The 23,161-nt window shown below is 38.5% G+C and overlaps 1 protein-coding gene across 2 annotated transcripts in view; it reads right to left on the bottom strand.

Annotated features, from left to right (window-relative positions):
- The window catches only part of ncoa3 (nuclear receptor coactivator 3), a 40,506-nt gene that overhangs the window by 2,552 nt on the left and 14,793 nt on the right, over positions 1 to 23,161 (bottom strand). The window contains exons 1-21 of one of the 2 annotated variants that reach the window (XM_079596599.1): positions 17,589 to 17,608; positions 12,309 to 12,413; positions 12,044 to 12,204; positions 10,744 to 10,844; positions 10,332 to 10,506; positions 9,228 to 9,413; positions 9,040 to 9,126; positions 8,238 to 8,381; positions 7,337 to 7,484; positions 6,739 to 7,235; positions 5,307 to 6,319; positions 4,635 to 4,761; positions 4,273 to 4,431; positions 3,947 to 4,168; positions 3,726 to 3,840; positions 2,950 to 3,121; positions 2,464 to 2,823; positions 1,394 to 1,495; positions 1,237 to 1,302; positions 923 to 1,106; positions 260 to 440 (exon numbers count right to left, since the gene is read on the bottom strand). In XM_079596599.1, the coding sequence (XP_079452725.1) occupies positions 260 to 440; positions 923 to 1,106; positions 1,237 to 1,302; positions 1,394 to 1,495; positions 2,464 to 2,823; positions 2,950 to 3,121; positions 3,726 to 3,840; positions 3,947 to 4,168; positions 4,273 to 4,431; positions 4,635 to 4,761; positions 5,307 to 6,319; positions 6,739 to 7,235; positions 7,337 to 7,484; positions 8,238 to 8,381; positions 9,040 to 9,126; positions 9,228 to 9,413; positions 10,332 to 10,506; positions 10,744 to 10,844; positions 12,044 to 12,204; positions 12,309 to 12,394 (4,286 nt within the window). In that variant the 5' untranslated portion in view covers positions 12,395 to 12,413; positions 17,589 to 17,608. Of the gene's footprint in view, positions 1 to 259; positions 441 to 922; positions 1,107 to 1,236; positions 1,303 to 1,393; positions 1,496 to 2,463; positions 2,824 to 2,949; positions 3,122 to 3,725; positions 3,841 to 3,946; positions 4,169 to 4,272; positions 4,432 to 4,634; positions 4,762 to 5,306; positions 6,320 to 6,738; positions 7,236 to 7,336; positions 7,485 to 8,237; positions 8,382 to 9,039; positions 9,127 to 9,227; positions 9,414 to 10,331; positions 10,507 to 10,743; positions 10,845 to 12,043; positions 12,205 to 12,308; positions 12,414 to 17,588; positions 17,609 to 23,161 lie in introns of those variants that run through there. The other variant, XM_079596598.1, reaches the window with a different exon arrangement.

The following is a 23,161-nucleotide window of genomic DNA, read 5'->3' as shown; positions in this document are numbered from 1 at the left end:
CAATGGATTGCTCGTGGTTAGTTCATCTTTGTTAACGTTCATATTATATTGTTCTGTTTATTATAAACACAATTATGTATGTTCATCAGCTGGAAAAAAAAAATATGAAAGTGATATATTGTTTCTGCTATTCTTTTACGATTTTTTTAACTATCTCTTTGTCGTCCTTGGTGTGAACGGGCCGTTAAGTGTCATTTTATTAAATAATTTGAAAGCAAAAATTCTCTGACATTTCCACAGTTTCCATGTTAGAACTTACTTATTCATGGGCATGGGCCCCTGTCCCCAGCCTTTCATCTCTGCTGACTGGTACATGGGATTGCTCTGTGGGTGCTGTTGCATCATGGGATTCTGAGGGCCACCCATACGACCAGGCATCATATTGTTAGTGGGGCTGCTGCCCGTTGCCACAAATGAAGGGTCCCCCTGCTGGCCCATACCTGCAATCACAACACAGAAATATTTACAAGAAAGCAAGAAGAAAGTGCATAGTGGTTAACAGCATTGGAATAGAATATCGATTAGCTTGGGTATATCAATTGCAAATAATGCACTATGTTATTTTATAGCGCATTTCAGGAGTGTTTCTAGTTTTTTTAATTAGTACTCTGACACAGGCCCCACATAAAAATTAAAATGATAAATATATGGACAGAAATTGTCTTTCCCTGCAGTAGAGAGTCGTTCACAATGTGCAGGAAATCTGCTCACGAGAGCGGGGCAACCCATCACTCACATGAGATCACAGCTATAGCAAACTACAACCGTCCAATCAAATCCCATTGGACAAAATCAAGCCCCGTCCCACTTTTTCTCTTATTCGAGAAGCCGTTTCACTCAGATACGTGTCACAATAGGGCATTGTCCCCATTATTTCATGATGACTTTAAGCAATGAGATCCCAATATGATAACTATCCTACCATAGTTGCCTCCATAGTTAAAGGCCTGCTGGCCGGGCTGGTTCATTGGGGGTCCTCCCATTGGACTGTCCATTCCTGTGGGAGCTGTGACATTAGGAGGGGGACTGAAGCCTCCGGCTGCAACCTGTTGCTGTTGATGCTGCTGTTGTTGCTGCATCATCATCATCATCCTTTGTCTTCTCATCTGCGGAAAAGAAGAAAACAGTCGTAAATTCTTACATCAAATCGTATAACTTCAGTTACACTACATACATTGTCATTGGGGGTCGAGTATGATATATGCAACTCCACGTGACAAACACATCTGTTTATACCTCTGTTTGAAGATTCATCATTTCTCTGCTACGCTGGGCCATCATCTGAGCATTCAGAAAACCAGGCTGAAAGATGAGGAAGGGTGATATTAGAGAGAGAAAATTAACATATATGAGGTTTCAGATTTCATCAGGGAAAGAAAAAAAAAAAAAGTACCTGTCCACCCATGCCTGGCTGCATGCTGGGTCTCATGCCAGGGTTTCCGGGCGGGGTGTTATCTGGCCTCATCACCATGCCCTGCCTGCTCTGGTTCAAAAACTGCAAAGACACATCCAGATGTTATTCATCAAGTAACATCATTCATTACACTAGGGCTGCAACTTGCAACTATTCTGATTAGTAAATCTGCTGGAAGGATAAAATAATAAAATCATCACGTAAATATCATTACTTGTGTTGAATATAGGATTTCAAGTTTCCATTATGGTTCATTTACAATCTAAAATATATGTTCGATTTTACAACAAATAATGACACATTTTCTACACTCCAAGTATTTTAAGTTTATCGACAACAGCAACATTTAATCACTCTCTTACTGTTTTGGATGTTCAGTTCTGGAAGTATATTAATGTCAAAAGCAATGCTTTTTCTGCAATTCTCAGATGTGAAATTGTGAAGCCAAATTTGTAAAGTTAAAATTTTACAGAACAAAAATTATTTAATATATATTTCTATATACCGTAATCTTTTTAAATCCTATTTTAAAAATTAAAAATATTTTAAAATGCTAATATTTTATAATGCAATATTGCAAATATTTATTACTGAATTTTTGAAATGATATTATTGTGTCTACAATGTTTTTAATTATACAAAAATGTTCAACTGTAGTCCTCATGCAAAATGAAAGCCTTTTAATATGCTTAATCCAATAAGTTATTTAATTTTTGTCATTAATATTCTTCCATATGTGGTTAAGCTTCATAAATTTCATAATGTTTGTATACGTAAAATATACAAACATTTGTACAAAGAAATATACAAACATAGTAAATGTTTTATATAAAATTGTGTCCCAGTTTTTTGTGTAATAGCAAAAATATATGACTAAATTATAATAATTTTCCACCATTAATCATTATTAATTAGTAGTCTCAGCCCTACATTACACAAATTATAGGCAAATATATTCTGGGAAACTAGAATTTCTAAAACGTGGATCAGCTGTAAAAGCATGTTAATGGATTACACTTCCTCAGTTTTGTCCGTTGAGTGCTGCTCACCTGCTGTCCCTGCAGTCTCTGCTGGAGCTGCAGTCTGAGCGGCTTGGTCGTGTTCACCATCCGAGGTCTCATCATGTTCGCACGAGGATGCATAGCGCCCATTCCACCCATTCCGGGAAAACCACCCTGCTGGCTCATCTGACTCATCATGGGGTTAAACCCTGGTCCAGACTGGGGACCAGGTCCAGGGCCGGGACCAGGGTTGGGACCAGGGCCATATCCGCCCTGCATCCCCATGGATGGGGGGCCTGGGTAGCCCTGCCCATACATGCCCTTGGGCTCCATACCCATAGACGAGTCAGGCCCTGGACAAGGACCAGAGAAGGGGTCTGTCGGAGGGGGCTGGTCTGAACTATGACCCTAAAGGGAGAAAAGAGAAAGACATTGTTTTTCAGGGAATGTGACTGGACGGTTGTTCTAACATTTCTAACAACAGCGTTACAGAAAGTGAGCACATCTGTTCCATGAAGCAGCTTGGCTGTGTACCTGGTTGATGAGATCCGGTATGCCAAGGGCACGGTCGATCTCCTCCAGAGCAATGACGTCAGTGTTGTTGAGTAGAGAGTCCAGCTGGTCCAACAGAGCTCGCTCATCACTCTGACCCTCAGTGGTGGATGGAGGGACCAGAAGATCATCCAGAGAGTTATTAAATGGCAGCCTGATACATATAAAGCAGAGAGCAAAGATGACGCTATTGACTTTTGAGTAAAAAACATCTAAACATCACTGAAACAAAATAAATTTACTTGAGAGAAGCAATGAGATGCACACATTTGCTTTCACAGAATATATCTTGAATTAAGTACTTTTTGGTTTTAAGAATAAATCGAACAAAAATTATTGCTTAAAAAAAGGGGGGACATTTGATATAAATTTTATATATATATAATTATTATTATATAAACATTTAATATACAGTATATAAAATACATTTATACCAAATAAATATAATATATAAAAAGTAGTATATATATATATTTTTTTTTTTTATAAATGTATATTATTTTATGGACTTTTATTAAGAAAACATTTATTAAGAAAAAGAAAAAAAAAGTCAGTGCTGCCATCTCATTTATAATGTTTGGGTTTGCTAACATGAAACCTGTCAAATTGAAAGGGCTTTGGTGAGAAGATGTGTGATTGGATGCGAGTATATGGTCAATTTTAGTGAATAAGTCTACACTAATTTTAAGCATTTGGCATCAATGAAAGCAGGCGAATGTTCTAAAACTGTAGATCTAGTGTAGCATAATTTAATTGACCTGTTTGCATTCTGTGGTCCCTCCATACCCATCCCACTGTCCGGCCATGAAGGGGACTGTGGTGGGGGTGCCTGCCCTCTGAACGAATTTATACCCATTCCTACATCATAAGGCCCTGCAAAAACAACATCATGCAGTTTGAAAGATTTAATGTGATATATTACCTGTTTTAATAGGCACACACTGCTGGTTTTTAGTTATTCTGAATTAACAGCACTTACCCATATCCATCAACTGCTGCTGCAACATGGATCTGGTTGCAGGAACGCTGTTAGATCGGTTAACCATGGGTCCTCCCATCATGCTCTTAGGATTGTGGTCCATGCCTGCACGACCCATGCCAGGGTGTCCGACAGGGCTGCCGGTGGAACCAGACATTCCCCAATCTCCTGCACCTGGCATAGGGGGCCGATTGGGCATTCCCATTGGCCTGTTTGGACCTCCTGGGAACAAAATGGTGGAAATGTTAAAAATCCAGCTATAGAATGGATGTATGCACGGTTTTACAGTTACATTTATGTTTAAACGTTGAAAATATGAGACTCACCCATGCCCATGTGGTTCTCAGTGTGCTCCTGTTTGACAAGGGAGGAAGGGGCGCTCCTCCTACCCGTCATGCCCGGACCGCTCAAGGGTTTACCATCGACAGACACTGCCCTCTGGAAGGGCACACGTTGACCAGAGCCCATACCAACAACTTCCCGGTCTGGAACACACAATATTGCATACAATTCCACTAAAAATAAACACAATGGGCAGCAGTTTTGGTAATCTACATGGTCATCTGCAGTTACCTTTAAAACATTTGTCCAGTTCATTTTCTGTTGAAGTTTACATGTTGTCATCTAGTCAGATTAAATTTTCAACATCCCCTCCTGGCTTTGAGGCCCTCGAGGTTTTGTGACTCACCATGTGCGGTGCTGTTAGGTCCATTGCCTTGCTTATTGCCCCCTTCCATCCCTCCGGTTCCAGAATCAGCAAACATTCCAGAACCAGAATTCCTCAGCCCTCCAAGAATACTCTCCAAGTTATCCAGCTGGAAAAACAAAACAAAATTATTGATTTTAAAATAATAAACAAATAAATCTGAATTGGATCTGAGTTTTGCATATCAACAAAACTGTACAACATTTAGTAACTGTCATTACTTCTCATAATGTGGAAAGAGATTACAAAAACCCTAATATGCAAGCAATGACTTAGAAGGGTTTTTAAATATTATTACAATATAATATATTTAAAGTGTCTCTTATGCTCATCAAAAATGCAGTTATACATATATATATACATATATACAGTTATACAGTTATGCAGTTATACATATATACAAATTAAATTATCTGTTTTCTAATGCAATTTATTCCTGTTATGGCAAAGCTGAATTTTCAGCTTATGCTAAATATTTTTATGGAAACCGCAATACATTGTTTTTTTAGGATCCTTTGTTAAATAGAAAACTAAAATGTAATAAATATAATTTTAATATTTTTAATTTAATAAATTCCAAAATATAGAAATAAATTCCAAAATATAAGATTGATGACGATCTTGAGAAATAAAAATAAAATCAACCATGAATACCTCATCGGGTGGTTCGATCTTGACTTTGCCCTCCTGGTTGTTAGAGTTGGAGGTTGTGACCCCTGACCCATGCCCTCCAGTGGCCCCTCTCCCTTCCAGCTCCTCCAGCTTTGGCTTGAGCTCTGTGGCATTGGGCTCTTTGGAGTCATCCTTATTAAGGAGGTAGTGAAGAAGGGCTTGGGGCTTTTTTCCTTCTTTCGGACTGTGCTGCTCCTGTTTGAGATCCAGATTCCTCCCTTCAGCGCCTGGGTGCTCCGAACCAAGAGAGGCTTTACCAGTGGCCTCTGCTGTGATGCGAGCCACCTCATCGGGTGTGTTTCCATTTTGAAGAAGCTTGTGGAGTATCTTGTGTTTTTCCTGTAAGGTGTGAGTACTGTGATGTCCACTGGGACAAGCCGTGGACGACACTCCTCCCGAGCCTTGCTGATTTAGGTTATTCCCTGATGATGAACCGGAGGAGGAGGACACCCCCGTCGATGAAGGACTCATCATGCCACTTCCTGTCTCCTTTGAGTCGGAACCCATTGGGGTGGAGGCGCGGCCTGGGACGGGTCCACCAGTCGCAGTCCCAATCCCAATCTCTTCAGTTGGGGATGTGAGCAACTGAAGTAATTTCTTGTGGCCCTTTCCGTCAGGGACTCTCCGGTTGACTTCCGCCCCAGTGGAACCGTCCTTGTTGGACTGACTGTCCGGCTTATCCGTGGTCTCTGATGAAGAGGCCTGTTGTTGATCCAACCCTGTGCTGTGAGCACTTGACGGGCTCTTGGAGTCACCAGCGCTGGGTTTGTTGTTGCCGGTCTGGCCTTGCTGACTGGACTGGGTCGAGTTGATGCTGGGAGAGCTGTCGGATTTGTGGGCAGGCGAGTTGAGAGCTGAAGGTAGAGAAGAGCCAACACCTTCACTTATGGCCTGGAGGGCATTCAATGAGCTGCTAGAGAAGGTGTTCCCAACTGATGGACCAGAAGATCCACCACTGCCGCCCATACCCACAGGACCCATGGGAGAGTGCATGCCTGCAACATCAACAAAGTAAAGAAATTATAGATAATCTTGAGTTTTCTAATGGAGCACTAAAGCCCAAAGTATACTTAAGGTTTTATGCATATGCTAGGGTCTGTGTACATGATGCAAATTTCATCATCATTATAATATGCATGTACTGTATAAAGCAGTCAGATTTTTTTTTAAGTACAATTAAATTTGTTAAAATACCAATAAAAAAATAAATAGACAATCATCCCTATTTATTGTAAGGTAAGAGCATGATCAAATTAGCAAAAATATTTATTTAACAAATACACAAGGTGCTTGAGATATGTGGAACTTTAGGAATGAACTTTAGTTTGAATGCTGTGGAACTGCGCAGAGATTTAGATTCTGCATGCCTAATATTCCATTCATTTAATCTAAACTGCAAAAACAGGACACATACCTCCAGGTGAGAAAGGACTTGCACCCATTTTAGGACTCCCTCGAATCCGTGGCGACCCCATGAGGTTCTGTTGAGTGGGATTCATACCGGGGCTTCCTTGTGAGGGACTTGTCATGCCCATTCCATAGCCACCACCGTGAAACTGACCCTGTTGGTGCTGATTCATGCCAGGATGGCCCATCTGATTCATAGAGTTCATCTGATTCATAGAGTTCATCTGATTCATGGAGTTCATCTGATTCATAGAGTTCATCTGATTCATATTCATTTGATTCATTGAATTCATCTGGTTCATTTGATTCATCTGATGCATCGGGTTCATTTGATTCATCCTGTTGACTGGGCCGTACATAGGTCCTCCTCTGGGTCCCATGTGACCTTGCTCGTTCATGCCGTAGCCCCTGGTATTGCCCATGGCCATCTGCGCGTTCGGATTTGCATTGCCCATAACTGATCGCATTACACCACCCTGGTTGGGTCTGTATCCATTCTGCTCCCTGTGTGAAAGAGATTGAGATGAGGGCGAGGACAGCACAGAGGTATTTGCATGTATAATCAGAGTAGTGTAACGGTTGGCTTTGGGCAGAGCTGCACAAACCTCTGCAGAAGATGGGTAGAGAGGAATGTGACCGGGTCGTTGGTGACGGGGTTTCGGCATAGCTCGCTACGCGTTTGTGCCGTTACTGGAGTGCCATCTGACAAAGAGAACCGATATAGTGGAGTCTCTGCTCTGCCATGACCATATGCTGAAAAGAAGAAGAAGAAAAAAACATCATTACTATAACAAAAGTACTCAATCTGTCAATTTCACACCTCATGCAAAAGCAGCATGTTAGCAAGTTACAGAATTCACACTTCCATTTTGTCTTTCAACATCTTTTCTCAAAGAACAAGGAGTCATTTACTTAATTTAAACACCAAACTGTGCAATGGACTGTGATGACATGTTTCCACAATTATTAACAACGTTTTTTCTATACTTTTTTATATTTTATTAAGTACTTTGTTACAGATTGAATTTAGAATTTAGACTCAGTGAACATAAACCGAAGCTCAACTGAACCTGCTTGACGCGCGAGAACAAACCTAACTGGTTCTTGCTGAAGCTCAAATGTGCTGCATAACACGAGAATGAACCTCATTGGTTCTCAAACGTCAAGAGAACGTCCTTTAGCTTCCGTTTACCACAACTGATGTATTGATGAATGTTTATATATGAATAAAAGCCTAAATTAAATCTGTTCATCATATAAGCGATCAAGTCTCTTCAGAAAACTTGGACTAAACTGCTCAATTCATATGGATTCGTTTTACGATCTCTTTATGAACTTTTTGACGCAGATGAACGAAAGTCTTAGGGGTTTGGAACGACATCAGGGTGAGTAATTAATTAAAATATATTAACCAGCTATGACGCTTCAGAGAACCCCAGAAATGTAAAAGGGTTCACACTAGAAATCGCACTTGAAAAAGATCCATGCAGGTGTACTACCACATACCTTCATGATAGTGTCTCTTGTAGGACCAGGGCTGTCCCTCGCTGCGATGCAGGAACATCTGCATACACCTGCGCACTAAATCCTCCCAACCAGGACGCATGGTGGTGTGCAACAGGCTCTGCTGCTCGATCTCGATCAGTTTACCTGTAGTCAAATGCATTTGAATATTATCTCATAATTTGGTCACTGCTGTCACTTTAAGACCTGACGTACAGATCCATACCGTCCGTCACACATGCGTTTTCTTACTCAACAATCACGCTCACTTAAAACATAACTGACTGTTTACGTGAATACTCACCAAGACCGGTATTTTGACATTATTTTGTATTTGACATTATTGTGTATTTGACTGTAAAAGCGCAATAAGCTGTGAAAAAGAACTCCATTTAGTACTGAGAGGCGGCTTTATGTGCATGCACTTTGGGTGTGATCACAAAATGAGTCAAATTATGCGCAATACACCGCCAATATATGCGTTTTTAAAAGAGCTTATTAACCTGCTAGTTCAGTTTAAATGCTATTCCTCTATTTCAGTTCATAATTGCAAGATTCACATTAAGTCTTAACCAAGTCACTTTGTAAACACTGTTATCGCCTTTTTAATATCCTGCAGGGCTATATCATGTTTTCATTAACAGTATTTAATGAGCTTAAGTCATTTTAATTAAAATCATTAAATGAATGTCATGACGACTTTTCACCTTGTCTATGTATTGTAGACGAAATCAAAGAAAAACTTCACAAGTCATTTTGCTGACTAGATTTACATTGAGCTCAATGGCACCATAGTCAATTTTACCTGTTAGTTCGTGTCTAGTGCTGAATCTTTCTGTCCTCTCCACTGCCGTCACTCTTCGTGCAACACAAATCATACACGACTGCAGGTCTGAAAAACAGAAAGAAGAAAACACTCTTTATACTTAAACTGCACTCCAAAAAACAGACCTCAATCTGAATAAAAGTATTGAAATGTATACATTTACTGACCTTCCCCTTCCTCCATCATTGCTTTAGGCTGCGTGAGAGCGAAGCATTGCATAGTCTCGTAGCGTGGCCCACCGGACCCTTCTTCACCTCCAGGACCACCATGGCCGAACTTCACCAGCATGCGGCAGTTAAACGTGTGGCTCTTCTGACGGGAAGCATCACCACCCCATGACACACTGTTGGGACCTTAACATACATACAGAAAAGTTTTGCTTAAATTCATGAATTCATGATCTTGATTGTATGAACAGTCAAAGAGTAATATTCACTTAACGCATTAAGGGCCCTATTTTAACTATATGAAACGCAAGTATCAAACTCGAAACGCAAGTAACTTTGTGGGCGGATCTCAGGCGCTGTTGCTATTATACCAGCGGGATAAATGACTCTTGCGCCTGAAGCACATCTAAAATAGGTTGGTCTGAAGTAGCTACATTACTCATAGGTGTGGTTTGGGCGTAATGTGCAATAAACCAATCAGAGCGTCATCTCCCATTCCCTTTAAGAACTTGTTCCATGGTGGATTGCTATTATAACGTCGGATTTTCCAGGCGCACGCAACTTACATGATGGTAAAGGTGATTTTGCAGTCTTCAGAATTTGAGGACAACCCACTTTGTCAGATGTCCTTATATACCTCGGAGTCTTGCCACTATTGATCAAACAGGTTTGACCCGTCATTTAGCCTGAATAATTTGTGGAAGCTAGATTTATGCCTATTTTTTCACATCTTCATGGACACTACAATGATTTCCCTCGTGTGGTAATATTTTTCCTTGTAATTATGTATGGTTTGCAAAAATTGGAACTGCTGCGTCTGTGTAGATGAGAGAAGCAAAGTGTATGCGCGTTGTGCACCCGCTACATTATGGCCAAGCATGCGCCCTTAAAATAGCATCTGAATAACGCGCCACTGACTTTAGACTAGGTTTTTCCTGGTCTGTGGCGGAATTGGTTTCTGAAACGGCAAAATAGCACCAGGGAACGTTTGCGCCGGAACACGCCTGTGTCCGCTGTGCGTCGGGTGTAAAATAGGAATGAAACATGCGTCGGTGTACAAAGTCGTTTGGGTGCAAGATGGGCCTAATACAGTAGCATTCGTACCATTGCTTTTGGGCAAGTTTTTATGCAATTCTTCTCTGTCTTCCTCATGCAGTATGTTGTAGATGCTGGTGTTGATCAGCTCCTCCTGTTTATACTGCAGGTACTGGGTCACATTATCTGACACAAACACAATGCTGCCTTCACGACTCACCACAAACAAAAACCCATCCAGAGCCTGAATGAGAGAAAAAAGATGCAGAATTAATATTATTAATTCATTATGAATAAATATGGGTTACACTTTAAAATATATTTAAAAAATAAACCTGAATACTTTTAAATTGTTTGAATAATATCCCAATCCTTTGGATACTGCATAAGAGACACTAAATTATAATTGGTAAGGATGCTAGTATGAGAAATTAGCAAATGTTCTATAGGTGACCCTTGACCTTTAGGCCTCTAATCTAACCTGTAGCAACAGAGGGCCCAGATGGTCCTTGTCGATGACTCCTGGACCGGTAGAGGAGACATCCGCCTTCTGGACATCATCATCGCCACATGAGCTTTTACCTGTGTGACGTGCACATATTATAAATATTTGAGAAAAATACACCAAGTTGTAAAAAACTTTTAAATGGCAGTGTATATGTACTTCATTCATTCAGTGTATATGCTTATAAATGTAGTTTTCGAAAGATATTAATACATTTTTTCAGCAAAGATGCATTAAATAGATCAAAAGTGACAAGTAAAGACATTAACAATGTTACAAAATATTTAATCAAAAGAATTCTATTTATCAAAGAAATATTAAAATGTTTCTGAAGGATCATGTGACACTGAAGACTGGAGTAATCATGCTGAAAATTCAGCTTTACCGTCATCCAGCAATAAATTACACTTTAAAATGCATTTAAAACTAAAACTGTTATTTTACACTGTAATAATCTCTTACAATATGACTTTTACTGTATTTGTAATCAAATAACTGCAGACTTGGTGAGCGCAAGAGACGTCTTTCAAAAACACACACACAAAAAATTAACATAGAATATTACAGCAAGAGAACAGTTTGAAAAAGGACATTTGATCCGTTTATTTTAATATTTAGATTTGTAGGTTTCAAACCTGCAAGACAAGATTAACCGACTGAATGTCAAATAAGGTAGAATGAACAGCAACGCCTTTTCACAGTTTTGCTGTGTGAACACCGGGTTATATAGTCTATATGCAAAAAGGCATGTATAGGCCTGTCTCGTGCAACAGACTTGTGGAGAATACTGTTTTGAATGCAATATATAATTAAGAGAGGGATGAAAACAGGGCTGTCATTGTAGAAAATATACTCCAAATCTTACAAATATAGTAATTAAGTTCATTATTTTACACCACGTTTTTCTTCATGTACAATGATTTATAGATTTTAGTAAAAATTGATTTGCTAAATTTGGCTGCTAGATAATCTAGTCTCATTCACATTCATTTACACCCACAGGCAAAGTCATGATTGCAATGTATTTAAAAGAGAAGCTTTTTTTTATGTAAAAAAAATATATATATACATAGATATTTTATATTTGCTTAAAGTAGAAAACGTGTTAAAGATGCACTCAATGTTGAGACCAGATTGCAGTAACACAAGATTCCACTTGCCACCAGGTGGCAGCGTTTTATAAAACCGAGCAAATTCATCCGGTTCCGCACACTGTGGGTTTAGTCAATATTGTTACAGACTGATATGTAAAAGAGCAGTTTGAGCAGATGTGTACCTTGCTCTTTAATCTGTCGTATCTGGCGCACTGTCTCTTTAAGGATGGCACATTTATCGGGTTTGACATTGAAGCTGTCGATGTCACTAAGGTTGGCCGAAATCAGTTCAGCCAGCTCCTCTATATACTTGCTCTCCTGTTCCCTCCTGCGCTTATCACATCTGTAATAAAAAACACACGTATGCCATTTTAGTGAGGAAAAACATGCAATACATTACTTGTTGCATGTTTCCGTTCACCTTAAACCAAAAACAAAAAGTCTCACCCTTGTCCTGGTGTGTCACATGTGGAGAGTTTGCGCTTCCGGTCCGAGCACAACGGCTCAAGTGAGTTCTCACCCACTCCACTCATGTTTAAAACATATCAGCACCTAAGAAACACATACAAAGTTTAGATTTGGGGCAGAAAACACACAACCAAAGGCATATTATGATCTCAAAATGATAGGAAAACACCACAAGTGTTCTACAAACAATTAATGAGATGACTTTGACACTTCTACACAACGCACTTGAGGGCTTCATCTCTTTCCAAATGGTTTAGTAAAAAACTGCATGTGTGTGTTTGTGTGTACTGCTTATTTTTAAGTGTTCCCACATACAGCTGAATGTGCGGAATGTTCCAGGCCTCAGCAGCGGTGCTGCGCGTGTGTGTGTGTGTGTGTGTGTGCGTGCGTGTGTGACAGTGTGTCTGAGAAGAGACGCTGATTATGATGGAGTGAAACAGGGCCCCAGGGGAAATGGATCAACCCTCAGTGTGTTTGTGTTTGTGTGTGTGTGTGTGTGTGTGTGTGTTTCTATAGCAGGGACTGGGTCAATTATCTCAATCCGTGAAGCCGTACGCAGCGCAAAATATAAATGAAATGTATAAATGATCTAATTAAAAAGCAGACTAATGAATCTGAATTACTCTAATACAGAATTAAAGACAATGTGGTCACAAAACACTCTCTAGCCCCCCTCCCAAAAATGCATTTCAGAAGTATAATGTCCTTCCTCCACACGTCTCTTTCTGACACACAATCACACCATTTCTTCCACCTTTTACCATCATTGCTCCGCCCACTTCACCAATGACAACACTTCCTCCTTTTTAGTGACACTTTTTTTCGTTTCTTTTGTTGTTGTTACTGGCACTGCCAGGTCTGATATGTCTGTAAGATGTCTTCCTTTCAAGTCATGTATGCAAAGACAGAGTGAACCCAAAATATTAATCAAATTATCACACTTAATCCACAGTTAAAATGTATAAATGTCATTGCATTAGATACAAAATATCAAATCAACAGCCATTTGTTGAAAAGGTGAAGTGTGTGACTTCTGTGCAAAAATACTGATTTTAAAATTGCTATCTTCTTAGCAACAGTCCCGGTATTGATTGAAGATTACACAGGCCGATTCCCAAAACGAATGACTTATTAAATTGAAATGACCTTGTGAAGCTTGTGAATCAGAATTGAATCGGCATTAGTGTCACCAACTGCAAAAACGATGACCGTTTTACTGAACATTCTGCCATTGGTCGCCCAAACAGATATAGTAAACCTACAGCACTGATTGAGCCAAAGTTGCTGTCGGGCTGCGCAGATTTTTATCATTTTTAATTTGTGATGTACTATTTTTTTAAACAGAAGCCCTAGAGTGACATCATATACCGTCGATATTTATTGCAGTGTTTGAAGACATTTTGCATACTCAAAGCCTACAATGCCATTTTGCATACTCAAAGCCTACAATGACCACACCTTTATGTGAAATATATTCATAGTTAGTATGATGAACTACACCTGTGATTGCCTTGCTAAGACATCTGAGTAAACTTGAGGGGAAATTACTTCATTCATTCCGTAAAAATCACTTTGAGGCCAGTTGGTTTAAAGTAATCACACATGGCTGTCTTTCAGTCTCCGTTCTTTTCATTCTCTCTGGCTTCTTCTGCTGTTATCGGTCTCTGTCACGCTGGTCATAGACCCTCTGCTGTATGCGTGCATGTTTGTTTAGAGCCCTGACCTTGCCCCGCGCCTGACCCCTCCCAGAGTTCAGCGGAAATCTCAGAGCACAGACCATCGGATTGCAGTCTTTTCCCCTTCCCTCGCTGAACACACACATGCAAACAACCTTTTCCCCTTGCTTAAAAAGATAGTTCACCCATAAATTAAAATCCTGTCATCGCGTTGTTGCAAACCCATAAAAAAAATTTAATCTTCAGAACACAATTTTAAAAAAATATATACTTTTAATATTCTATCTTTTTTGTCCATTGATTTAAAGTCTGATTGAAACTATGCTCTATTGTGATGTAGATCCTACATTTTAAGTTTAGTCAACTCAAATTCCCAAGTTGTCACTTCTCAACTCTACATTTTAAGTTGACTAAACTTAACATTTTAAGGCAGCACAAACACTTTTTTTTTAAGTTGAAACATTTAATTTTTATTTTTTTACAGTATTCTTAAACAAGAACACATTTAGTGTGTTACTGGATCTTGGCAATTTTGCAGGAATTGACTGGGTTTTTAGATTCTATAAAATTCATAGCGACTTTAAAGTCAACATTTCCACGTTCCAAAAAGTTCATAAAGACATAATTTAAAAAAAGAATCAAGCTGTTTAAGCCAAGCCTTAAATAGACATGATTGCTTTATATGATAAACATATTTAGTTTAGGCTTTTATTCACATTTAAACATTGATCAATGGACATCAAACATGAACATCAAATATGGTAAACCGGAGTGCAAACAAGCCTGCTTGACACTTCTGTTTACCATAACCAAATCTTCTGATTACTTTTACGATGTCTTTATGTACTTTTTGAAAGCATGAAAATGTTGATTTCCTACACTTTCAATAGATGGACAAAATATGATAGAGAATATTAAAAATATCTTAATTTTTGTTCTGTATATTAAGTCATACAGGGCTGGAATTGCATGAGGGTAAGTCAATTATGACAATATCCATTTCTAGGTGAACTATCCGTTTAAGAAAAACACACACCGTTTGCCCTCTGTCACCTTAAAACTTTCAGTATGAGCTCATCATTCCTGAGTCTGACTGAGACATTACACAACTGTGCCCATACTGCACTGCCTGTGCTGACACGTACAGCTGTCTGTCACAAACCAAAAACCTGCTGCTGAAGCGTTTGCATCTTCCAACTTCTTTATTACTCTGGCTCCGTCTTTTACCCTTTGGCTCCGTCTTTTACCCTTTCTATCTCCTTGAACTCTACAGTGGAGTGAAACAAATGATACACTGATAATGATTGGTGAAAAATTATATTTCTGTCAGAAAAAAACAAAGCAGATCGAGTTTGTTTGCAAAATGCTGGATTTGTTTGTTTAAGTATGGCACATAATTCGCTCCATAGACCCCCTTTAGTGGAGCTTGACTCGCAATACTACACGATGTGTGTTTTTTTCCACTTGACAAGCCGACCGGACGTGACATGGGGGCATGGCAGCATCGACGATTCCATTTTTTTATTCGAAGTTCGAGATTGTGACTTAATTTCGGTCCTTATTTGAGTAATTAATGACAGACCAATTTTTGGGTGAACTAACCCTTTGAGGTCAAGGCAACATTTAAATAGTAATTAAATAGTTATTTCATGCAAAATCGAAATATCTTCATCAAAGTCACCTTTATGTCATTTTAAACAGTTCTAAATGTTTTCCAAATGTGTATTAGGGCTGTCAAGAATCCAAAAATGACAAAAAGGCACCCTGAATTGATCACTGTAAAGTGGGCAATGTACCTTGTGGCCCACATTCCAATTTACTAAAGCCATTTATTAGCTTTATGTGGTGGAGAAACCCTAATAAAACCGTCATGATTCACCAATGCAACACATTTAAATAACGATAAGAGGTTGCGGTTGCTCCGAGCATGTTGTGCCAAACACTCTTCAGCCATAACTAGATTTACAATATACACTCAAATCGAATCCAATTCACATCCAGGAATGAAATATCAGTTTTTTTTTTTTTTTTTTTTTACTGAATATACATGAAAGCAAATGAGATTTGAAAGCAATGGCAGAGGGGCAAATTGTCAGTAGATAACAACGCAAATTTGAGCGGTTCCTCACATAAAACTATCATAGGTCTTCGGAAGATTTGAATATAGTGAATGAGTCACATGGACTATTTTATGATGCCTTTATGGTGTTTTTATTAAATTTTGGACCTTGACAGTCCCAGTCCACATTTGTTTCTATTATAGAATATAGAGGTCATTTACTGGTCATACGGATTTAGAATAACATATCTATTGAAAAAAACAATGCTAGTTTTCTGGTCCAAATTGATCTGTTGGCTGATCTCAAAAGGGTTTTGGGCACCAGTAAAATGCCAATTGAATTGAGACCAGTAAACCAGCTTAGACTGTTTTTAGCAGGATTTGTTTAGCAGGAATGAGAGAGTAAAAGAATTCATCTGTTCCTTTACTACTCCATTCATGTACAGTTCCAGCCTCATCGATACTCTAAGTGCACCTGCAACAAAACCAGACACCACATCAACATTCTGCTCAAGAGAGCGTGAGAGAGCGAGGGTGAGTGTGAATGCGAATGTGAGGAACGAGTGAAAGCAAAATACTGAGACAGAAAAAGAGCAAGAGTGAGCTAACTTCAGTCCAAGGATGAGCACTTCACATACGCTTTTAATTAAGCAGGAGATGTGGAATGTAGAAGCTCACGGCAGGATCAAGGATACAAGAAAGAGTGCAACTTCAGTCTGTATGGTGCTCTTATGTTTCCAATCTAACAGTCGAGATGGCGAATGGGTTTTAAGGACATTACGGCTCCATTATACAGTTCCACATCTTTCAGAAGTTCAAAAGGTGAACCGGGTATCTGATAAAAACACACAAGAGCATCGCTCATTATAGCTGAGCTCTTCGAACTGCTTCTTCCAGAATGCACCGGATGAGCATCTCTAAGCAAAGAGCCATTATTCTCAGAAAGACTGGACGCGGATATTTTAATGGGAAAGTTATCGAGAATATCCGAATCAGGAAGCAGCAAAAACAGGCATCCTGTTTGCGCCTTCCCACACACACCGAGTTCTGCGTCACCACTTCCTCTTCCTGGAAAAAGCCTGCTGGCTCTTTGCAATCATATTTACATATTCAACCTCATGGGCTAAACTGGTTCTTCTGTTCAGTCTCTTCGAAGCTAATCTATCTGTCTGTCTTTCCGTGCGTACTTTATCTTACACCACCACCCATCATCTCTATCACTCTCTTAATAAGAACTTAATTTCGCAAAATTATGTTAAAGGAGCCATATTCTACAAGTTAATTTTTGACCCTTAATAAGTTGATTCAGCATATTTATGCTATCACCAGCTGCTTAGAAATATTTAAATTTATAAACTGTTAGTTCCAATCCTTGATTCTGATTGGTGATATTCACGATAAATGTATCACTACACAACACCCCTAGAAACCACTCTTAGCAACGTAAACATATGTTTGTTCTCATTGAGATTGTTCCTTGAAGCTAGAGTACAGTATAGTGAGAGATCGAGTAAGCGAGTGTACCTGCATTTAAAGTAGATACAGCATTTTCCTTCAGGTCAGTCCTATATTCATAATAAGAAATCCGTTTGAATGTCTGATGCGACATCTTGTCCTTTTAAGAGTCAATGGGTTTTCCCGTACCCTAGTTATTTGTCAGTTGCGTCTTGCTTTTCCGTGTTCACAAGTTTGAGTCCTTTCAATGTAAAAGTCTTCTCTACTGACTCACTCACTCATAAAGACAGTCTTTGCCGCCATCTAATGTTGAAATAATGTAGGCTATGTAACGTTAACTTCTGTTGCTGTTTACGTTGAGGGACTATTTTCTTCCAGCTGAATGAAGGCTTTTAGTGATTTTACTTCATGAAAGTTGCATAGATACATATTTTTCGGCTTTAATATTTGTATTTTGTAATTTAATAAAAAAAAATATAGAATTTGTTTTCTTGAATATTTTGTATTTGTATTAGATAGTGCTGTATCGTGAAGAAGTCACGGCTGAAGGGCGTTGTTAGGTACGACGCGAAGCTTTGACTTATTCACTATACAGCACAGCCTCTCGTACCTTATTGCTTACATATAAGGAATCAAATATTTAGAAAAAAATATAGGCCTATGATTTTTGACAATGTTCAATCTGTCAAAATGTATGTAGTAAAACAGTAAAATTGTTTACAATTAAATGCATATTATCTTGACACGAAATGATGACAAAGATAAAACATTTAAATACCACAGTATAATAATGAAATAAGAATAATTAGGTAGCCTATTTATTTACATGCATGATGCACTTAAAAAAATGTATAGTAATAAACAGCTAGCTATATTTACACACATAGGGGCTTATTCTTTAGGGAAATAGTTGAAAAACACACCACAGTGACAAATAGAGGTCGTCTGATTATCGGTTTTGCAGATTAATCGGCACCGATAGCCCATTGCTGGAACAATCGGTTATCGGCAAAAATCCATACTGATAGTTTTTCCAGGTTGCGTCCATAGCTGGAGCGGCTGAGAAGGGTGCGTGGTCATTACACAGTATGAGAGCGGCCTCTAGAGGTGAAATAAAAACTATCACTAACACCTCGCGGAGTTTGTTTTGACACGAGAGGTTGCGCGCTGCACAGAGCTGGACAATTCAGATGTGGATTTAAAACAGACAATGAAACGGTATGTTATATAGTACACAACCATACGTGCTTTCATATCATTATTAAGTTATTAATTTGTTGACTAAGGGAGAACAGCAGTATGTTTGCCATCGGGGCTGAAAGGACACAAATATTAGTAGCCTACTTCAAGCGGTTAAAAGAGTGGAGAGAAAAAACACACGCAATGCGTAATACATTTAATGGATTTTCGTCCTTGGAATGAACCACTTCCGGTATTTGACACGGGTAAAACATTTTTTAAATCAAGTATTCAAATTTAATAGAGTAACTGTGTCAGCCCTAGAAACGTTATTAACCATAGTCACGAGACAATGAGCACTTAAAAAATATTGCAATATTCACAATGTATTTTATAATATAACTGACACCCAAATCATCATGCATTTATTATGACATTCAATACGGTCCTCAATCTTTGTTTGCGATTCTGTTGTAAAATTTTAAATACAGAAGCAGTGAATTCAACGGCTATTTGGAAATACAAATGCATCTGTCACGTTTTATGGATACTAATACACTGGCTGGAGGGGAAAGAATAATTTATTAATGAAAATTAAGATATGAAAAACTAGAGATTTACCGACTACAAATTCGACAGATATAGGCTACAAAACCACAACCACCCTCCCCAATTGCTGCTGTCTCCTCTGCCTGTTTCCCTGACGACCAGTAGGGTAACGTCTTAATATCCCATCATGCCTTGACCCCATACAGAGAGAACCTGCATTATTGATGGGGCTGCCTCCTGTCGCCAAATACACACACAACACACAGTCCACCTCAGTACCTCAGAGCCCTTTTTCCATACATATCAGCAGTGAAATTCAATGGGCTGTTCAAAACTATCACACTGAGTTGAAGGGATAAATGCATTATTGAAAAGAAACATAATTATGTCAGCGGCACCTGCGACTCTGTCCTCCAATGTGCAATAAAAGGTATATCAAGCCGTTTAACAAATTACACTTCAAGCATGCATTAAGGTTAAATATGTTATTAGCTTATTTTCAATACCTCATAAAAACTCCATTTGGCATTTTCTATAAAACTGGAGCTGTTTTAAACCAAACTGCCAGTTACAGAAATGTGAATGCAAGACATACACCACTGACTGTCAGAGGACAGCAAATTGCACATTACACAGTTGTTCTCACTGAATACCTGGTTACACTTGGAAATATTACACATTTAGGAAGCCAAATTGTTAATGCCATTTTATGTTCATTCACTTTAAATGCTCTTTCTTCACACACTTTAAAAAACATGAATGATGATAAAACATTTGAAAAAGTATCCAGTTCACTTTGTATTTACAATAAAACTTTCCAGTTTTGCACGATTGTGGACAAATTGAGAATCATGATTTTTTTGTTGTTGTTTCAAATAGAGATCACGATTATCTCAAGTAAACAAAGTACAATTTAATTTACAAGAGTTTCTGACAAAAATGTTAAAACAAAGTCGGAGCTTGATGACGTCGTGAATGAGAGCGGAATCATGGGAGACGTCGTCTTCACCTCCACAGGCGATGCAAAGCAATCCTACGGGAACTCAAGCAGAAATCATGTTCATGGATGAGCTACTGTATTAAAGTTATAATAACGTTGCGGGGGGGCGAGAGCCTGGAATATTTTACGTTCCAGTTTCTATTATGCTTATATACCGCATTCGGCGGCTGCCGCTCCTTTCGTTTTGTTGTTTTTGTTTATTTTACGATTAAAGTAACGTTTAACATCCGCCTCCTTCACATTATTTTATTTCAATCTAATAAAACAGCCCCAAGTGCTAAATCTACTCGTACAGGTCATTTTATATGACGAATTAAAATTGAAGTCATATTACCAGTAATAAAAGCTGGATGTCTTGTGTTGCTAAATGGCATGCGAGATGCAATTAATTAAAAAATATTTTGTATGGCAGAGAAAATGCTGTATTACTGTTGCTGACAAAATAGCGTTGTCTCTGAGACACGGTACAAACACTTTACTCACAGTAAATCAAGAAAACAAGTGATTCAAACACTAAGACTAACCGTGTTGAGCTATATAACAATGATTCATTGTCTGATAAAAGTATTTGCTCAAACAGTTGCTCATGTTTTAAAAAACATAATATATTAAAGTGTCTTTGGTGCTTCCTTGGTTTCTATGGAAGTAAAACTGGAAATCGAGGGTAACGCGGATGTGATGTCACTGACGGGCGATGCAGTGACACACTGGTTAAAATAGCGGATTTCTCTGGATTCAAACATTGTTGGAAGATTTGAGATAATGCACAAGTCAACAAAATGTATAACACTGTTCTTGGTGGTCTTTGGGTATTTTAATCTAAAAATCTTACATATTGTGCCTTTAATTAAGCAGTCTAGCCTATTTAAAATTTGTTTAAATAATTTGAATCAACTTTTTTTTTAAATAGATTTGAATGAATGATTAATGACTAATAAATACTTCAATTGTTTAATTACTGGATGAATCTAAACTCTGAATGAACGAATGATTCAATGATGTAATGATACAATCGGTATTTGAAGCGTCAAGTTAATTTCAAAAAAGGTGATTTGCTCCATTCTGATCGCTACTATAGACATCAGTGTTTATATTCAAACTATAACCTTTTATCCCAGTACTTCTGTGATCATTTAAATTATTGTAACAGAAATAATGATACTGTGTTGAAAAGACAACTTGTTAAGCCGTTAAATACGTACATGACAAATGCTCTCTCTGGCTCAGAGGCATTTGAATGTTCCGCTGTGATTTTGTCAAAGGTTTAATATAGACAGGCGAATTGTAGGCATTAGAAATAAGATCGCACAGGTGTTGGAATCGAGATTGTGATCTTTTAATGATTCATCGTGCAGCTCTACATCCCAGTATTTCAACCAATTACACATTTACTGAGCTCACTTTTCATTCATATTATAACTGGACTTAAATCTCTTTGTTTGATCCACTTCAGTTTCACTTGAATTGAAGTTAGGGCTGAACGTATCATACGTCAAATAAATCGTATTTTGATATTAAATATTAGATCTAATATGATATTGATATTATGTATAATACCACTACTAATATTAATAATAACAACAGGTCTAAATAACAATATGCTGTACTTTGACCCACTTCAAATGAATGCACTGGCTGAAATAGATTTGATATATTGATGTTACAGTTCGAATAAGAAGAATAGAATAAATATAAGTAGTATTATTATGCAGTAATTTTTTGATCCACTTCAGTTAGTCCTCTTGAATATCATAATAATGTAATATTACATTGATATTAAATAATAGACCTAATTTAATATTAATCGTACAGTTAAACCCTTCAGCCTATAATTTCAAATGGCTTAAGTCAGCAAACTGCATGATTGCGGTTAACTTCTTTTTGAGGTTCAGGCAAGTACTATACATGTGACTGCACATATATCTGCCCAGTCATGTTTTCGTTGAGACTAGGGCGCATGCAGTCACAATGGGAACACACATCATAGATACTTACAGTATGTATAATGTGGGTATGAATGCAATGTTTCTTTAAAAGCAGATGAATGGAGCATGTAAAGAAACAGAAGAGATGTAGGAATGGATGAAGAATGACTCTCAAGCAGGAGCCATTCAGACTCGGAATAGCCACCACATTCTGGCAGAGCCTGAAATAAAGCATGAAATCTGAGCTCAGTGAAACACTCACTAAACAACACATGCACAACAAAACCTCCGCAGACAATACGGCACGCACACACGCTCTGCCTTTTCAAAATGAGAATGTGGAAATGAACTGTGGCAAAATCTATTCAGAGTCAGACACGGATGCAAGAGGAGGACGAGGTGGCACAAGTTACTGGTTACTGATAGACCCTGCATGGCCATCTCAGGACGGCTCCGTTCTGCAGCAGAGAGGAGCAAGACCGCAAGTGCAAGGGATGAGGTAGAACAAAAAGGAAAGGAGGGAGGGAGAAAAAAAAGCGAGAAAGAAAACCGAACAAGGGACAGAGACTGGTTATGATTGGAGGAGGAGGAGGGTGAGAAAAAGCAAGATAGAGAACAATAGCGAACAGCCCAGACACGCAGACATGTGCCAAGCATGTGTGTACATGTGCAGACATCCAAAAGCTTTTCGCAGTAACACTCGCTGCATTATCTGAGCTCAAGCGTACTGACACATGATTCAGTGCCAAACCTGGATGAACTCTCAGTCCAGCACTAAAAAATAAAAAATAAAAGGCAAAGATATCTGGGGTCTGATGTCTTGAATTGTCTGAAGACAAATCTGACTAGGTGATGATGAAATCATCAAGTAAAAATGATCACAATCAAAGCACGGTCATTCTAGGACAAAACTTTCTGTTTCGTGAGCACATTACCATCTAAGATTCCTCGCACTAAACCATTGAGATTTTTTGTAACAAAGAGGGATT

This window comes from Phoxinus phoxinus (genome assembly GCF_949152265.1).
Source record: "Phoxinus phoxinus genome assembly, chromosome: 22".
Lineage (NCBI taxonomy): Eukaryota > Metazoa > Chordata > Actinopteri > Cypriniformes > Leuciscidae > Phoxinus > Phoxinus phoxinus.
This window is presented reverse-complemented; position numbering and strand designations above follow the sequence as displayed.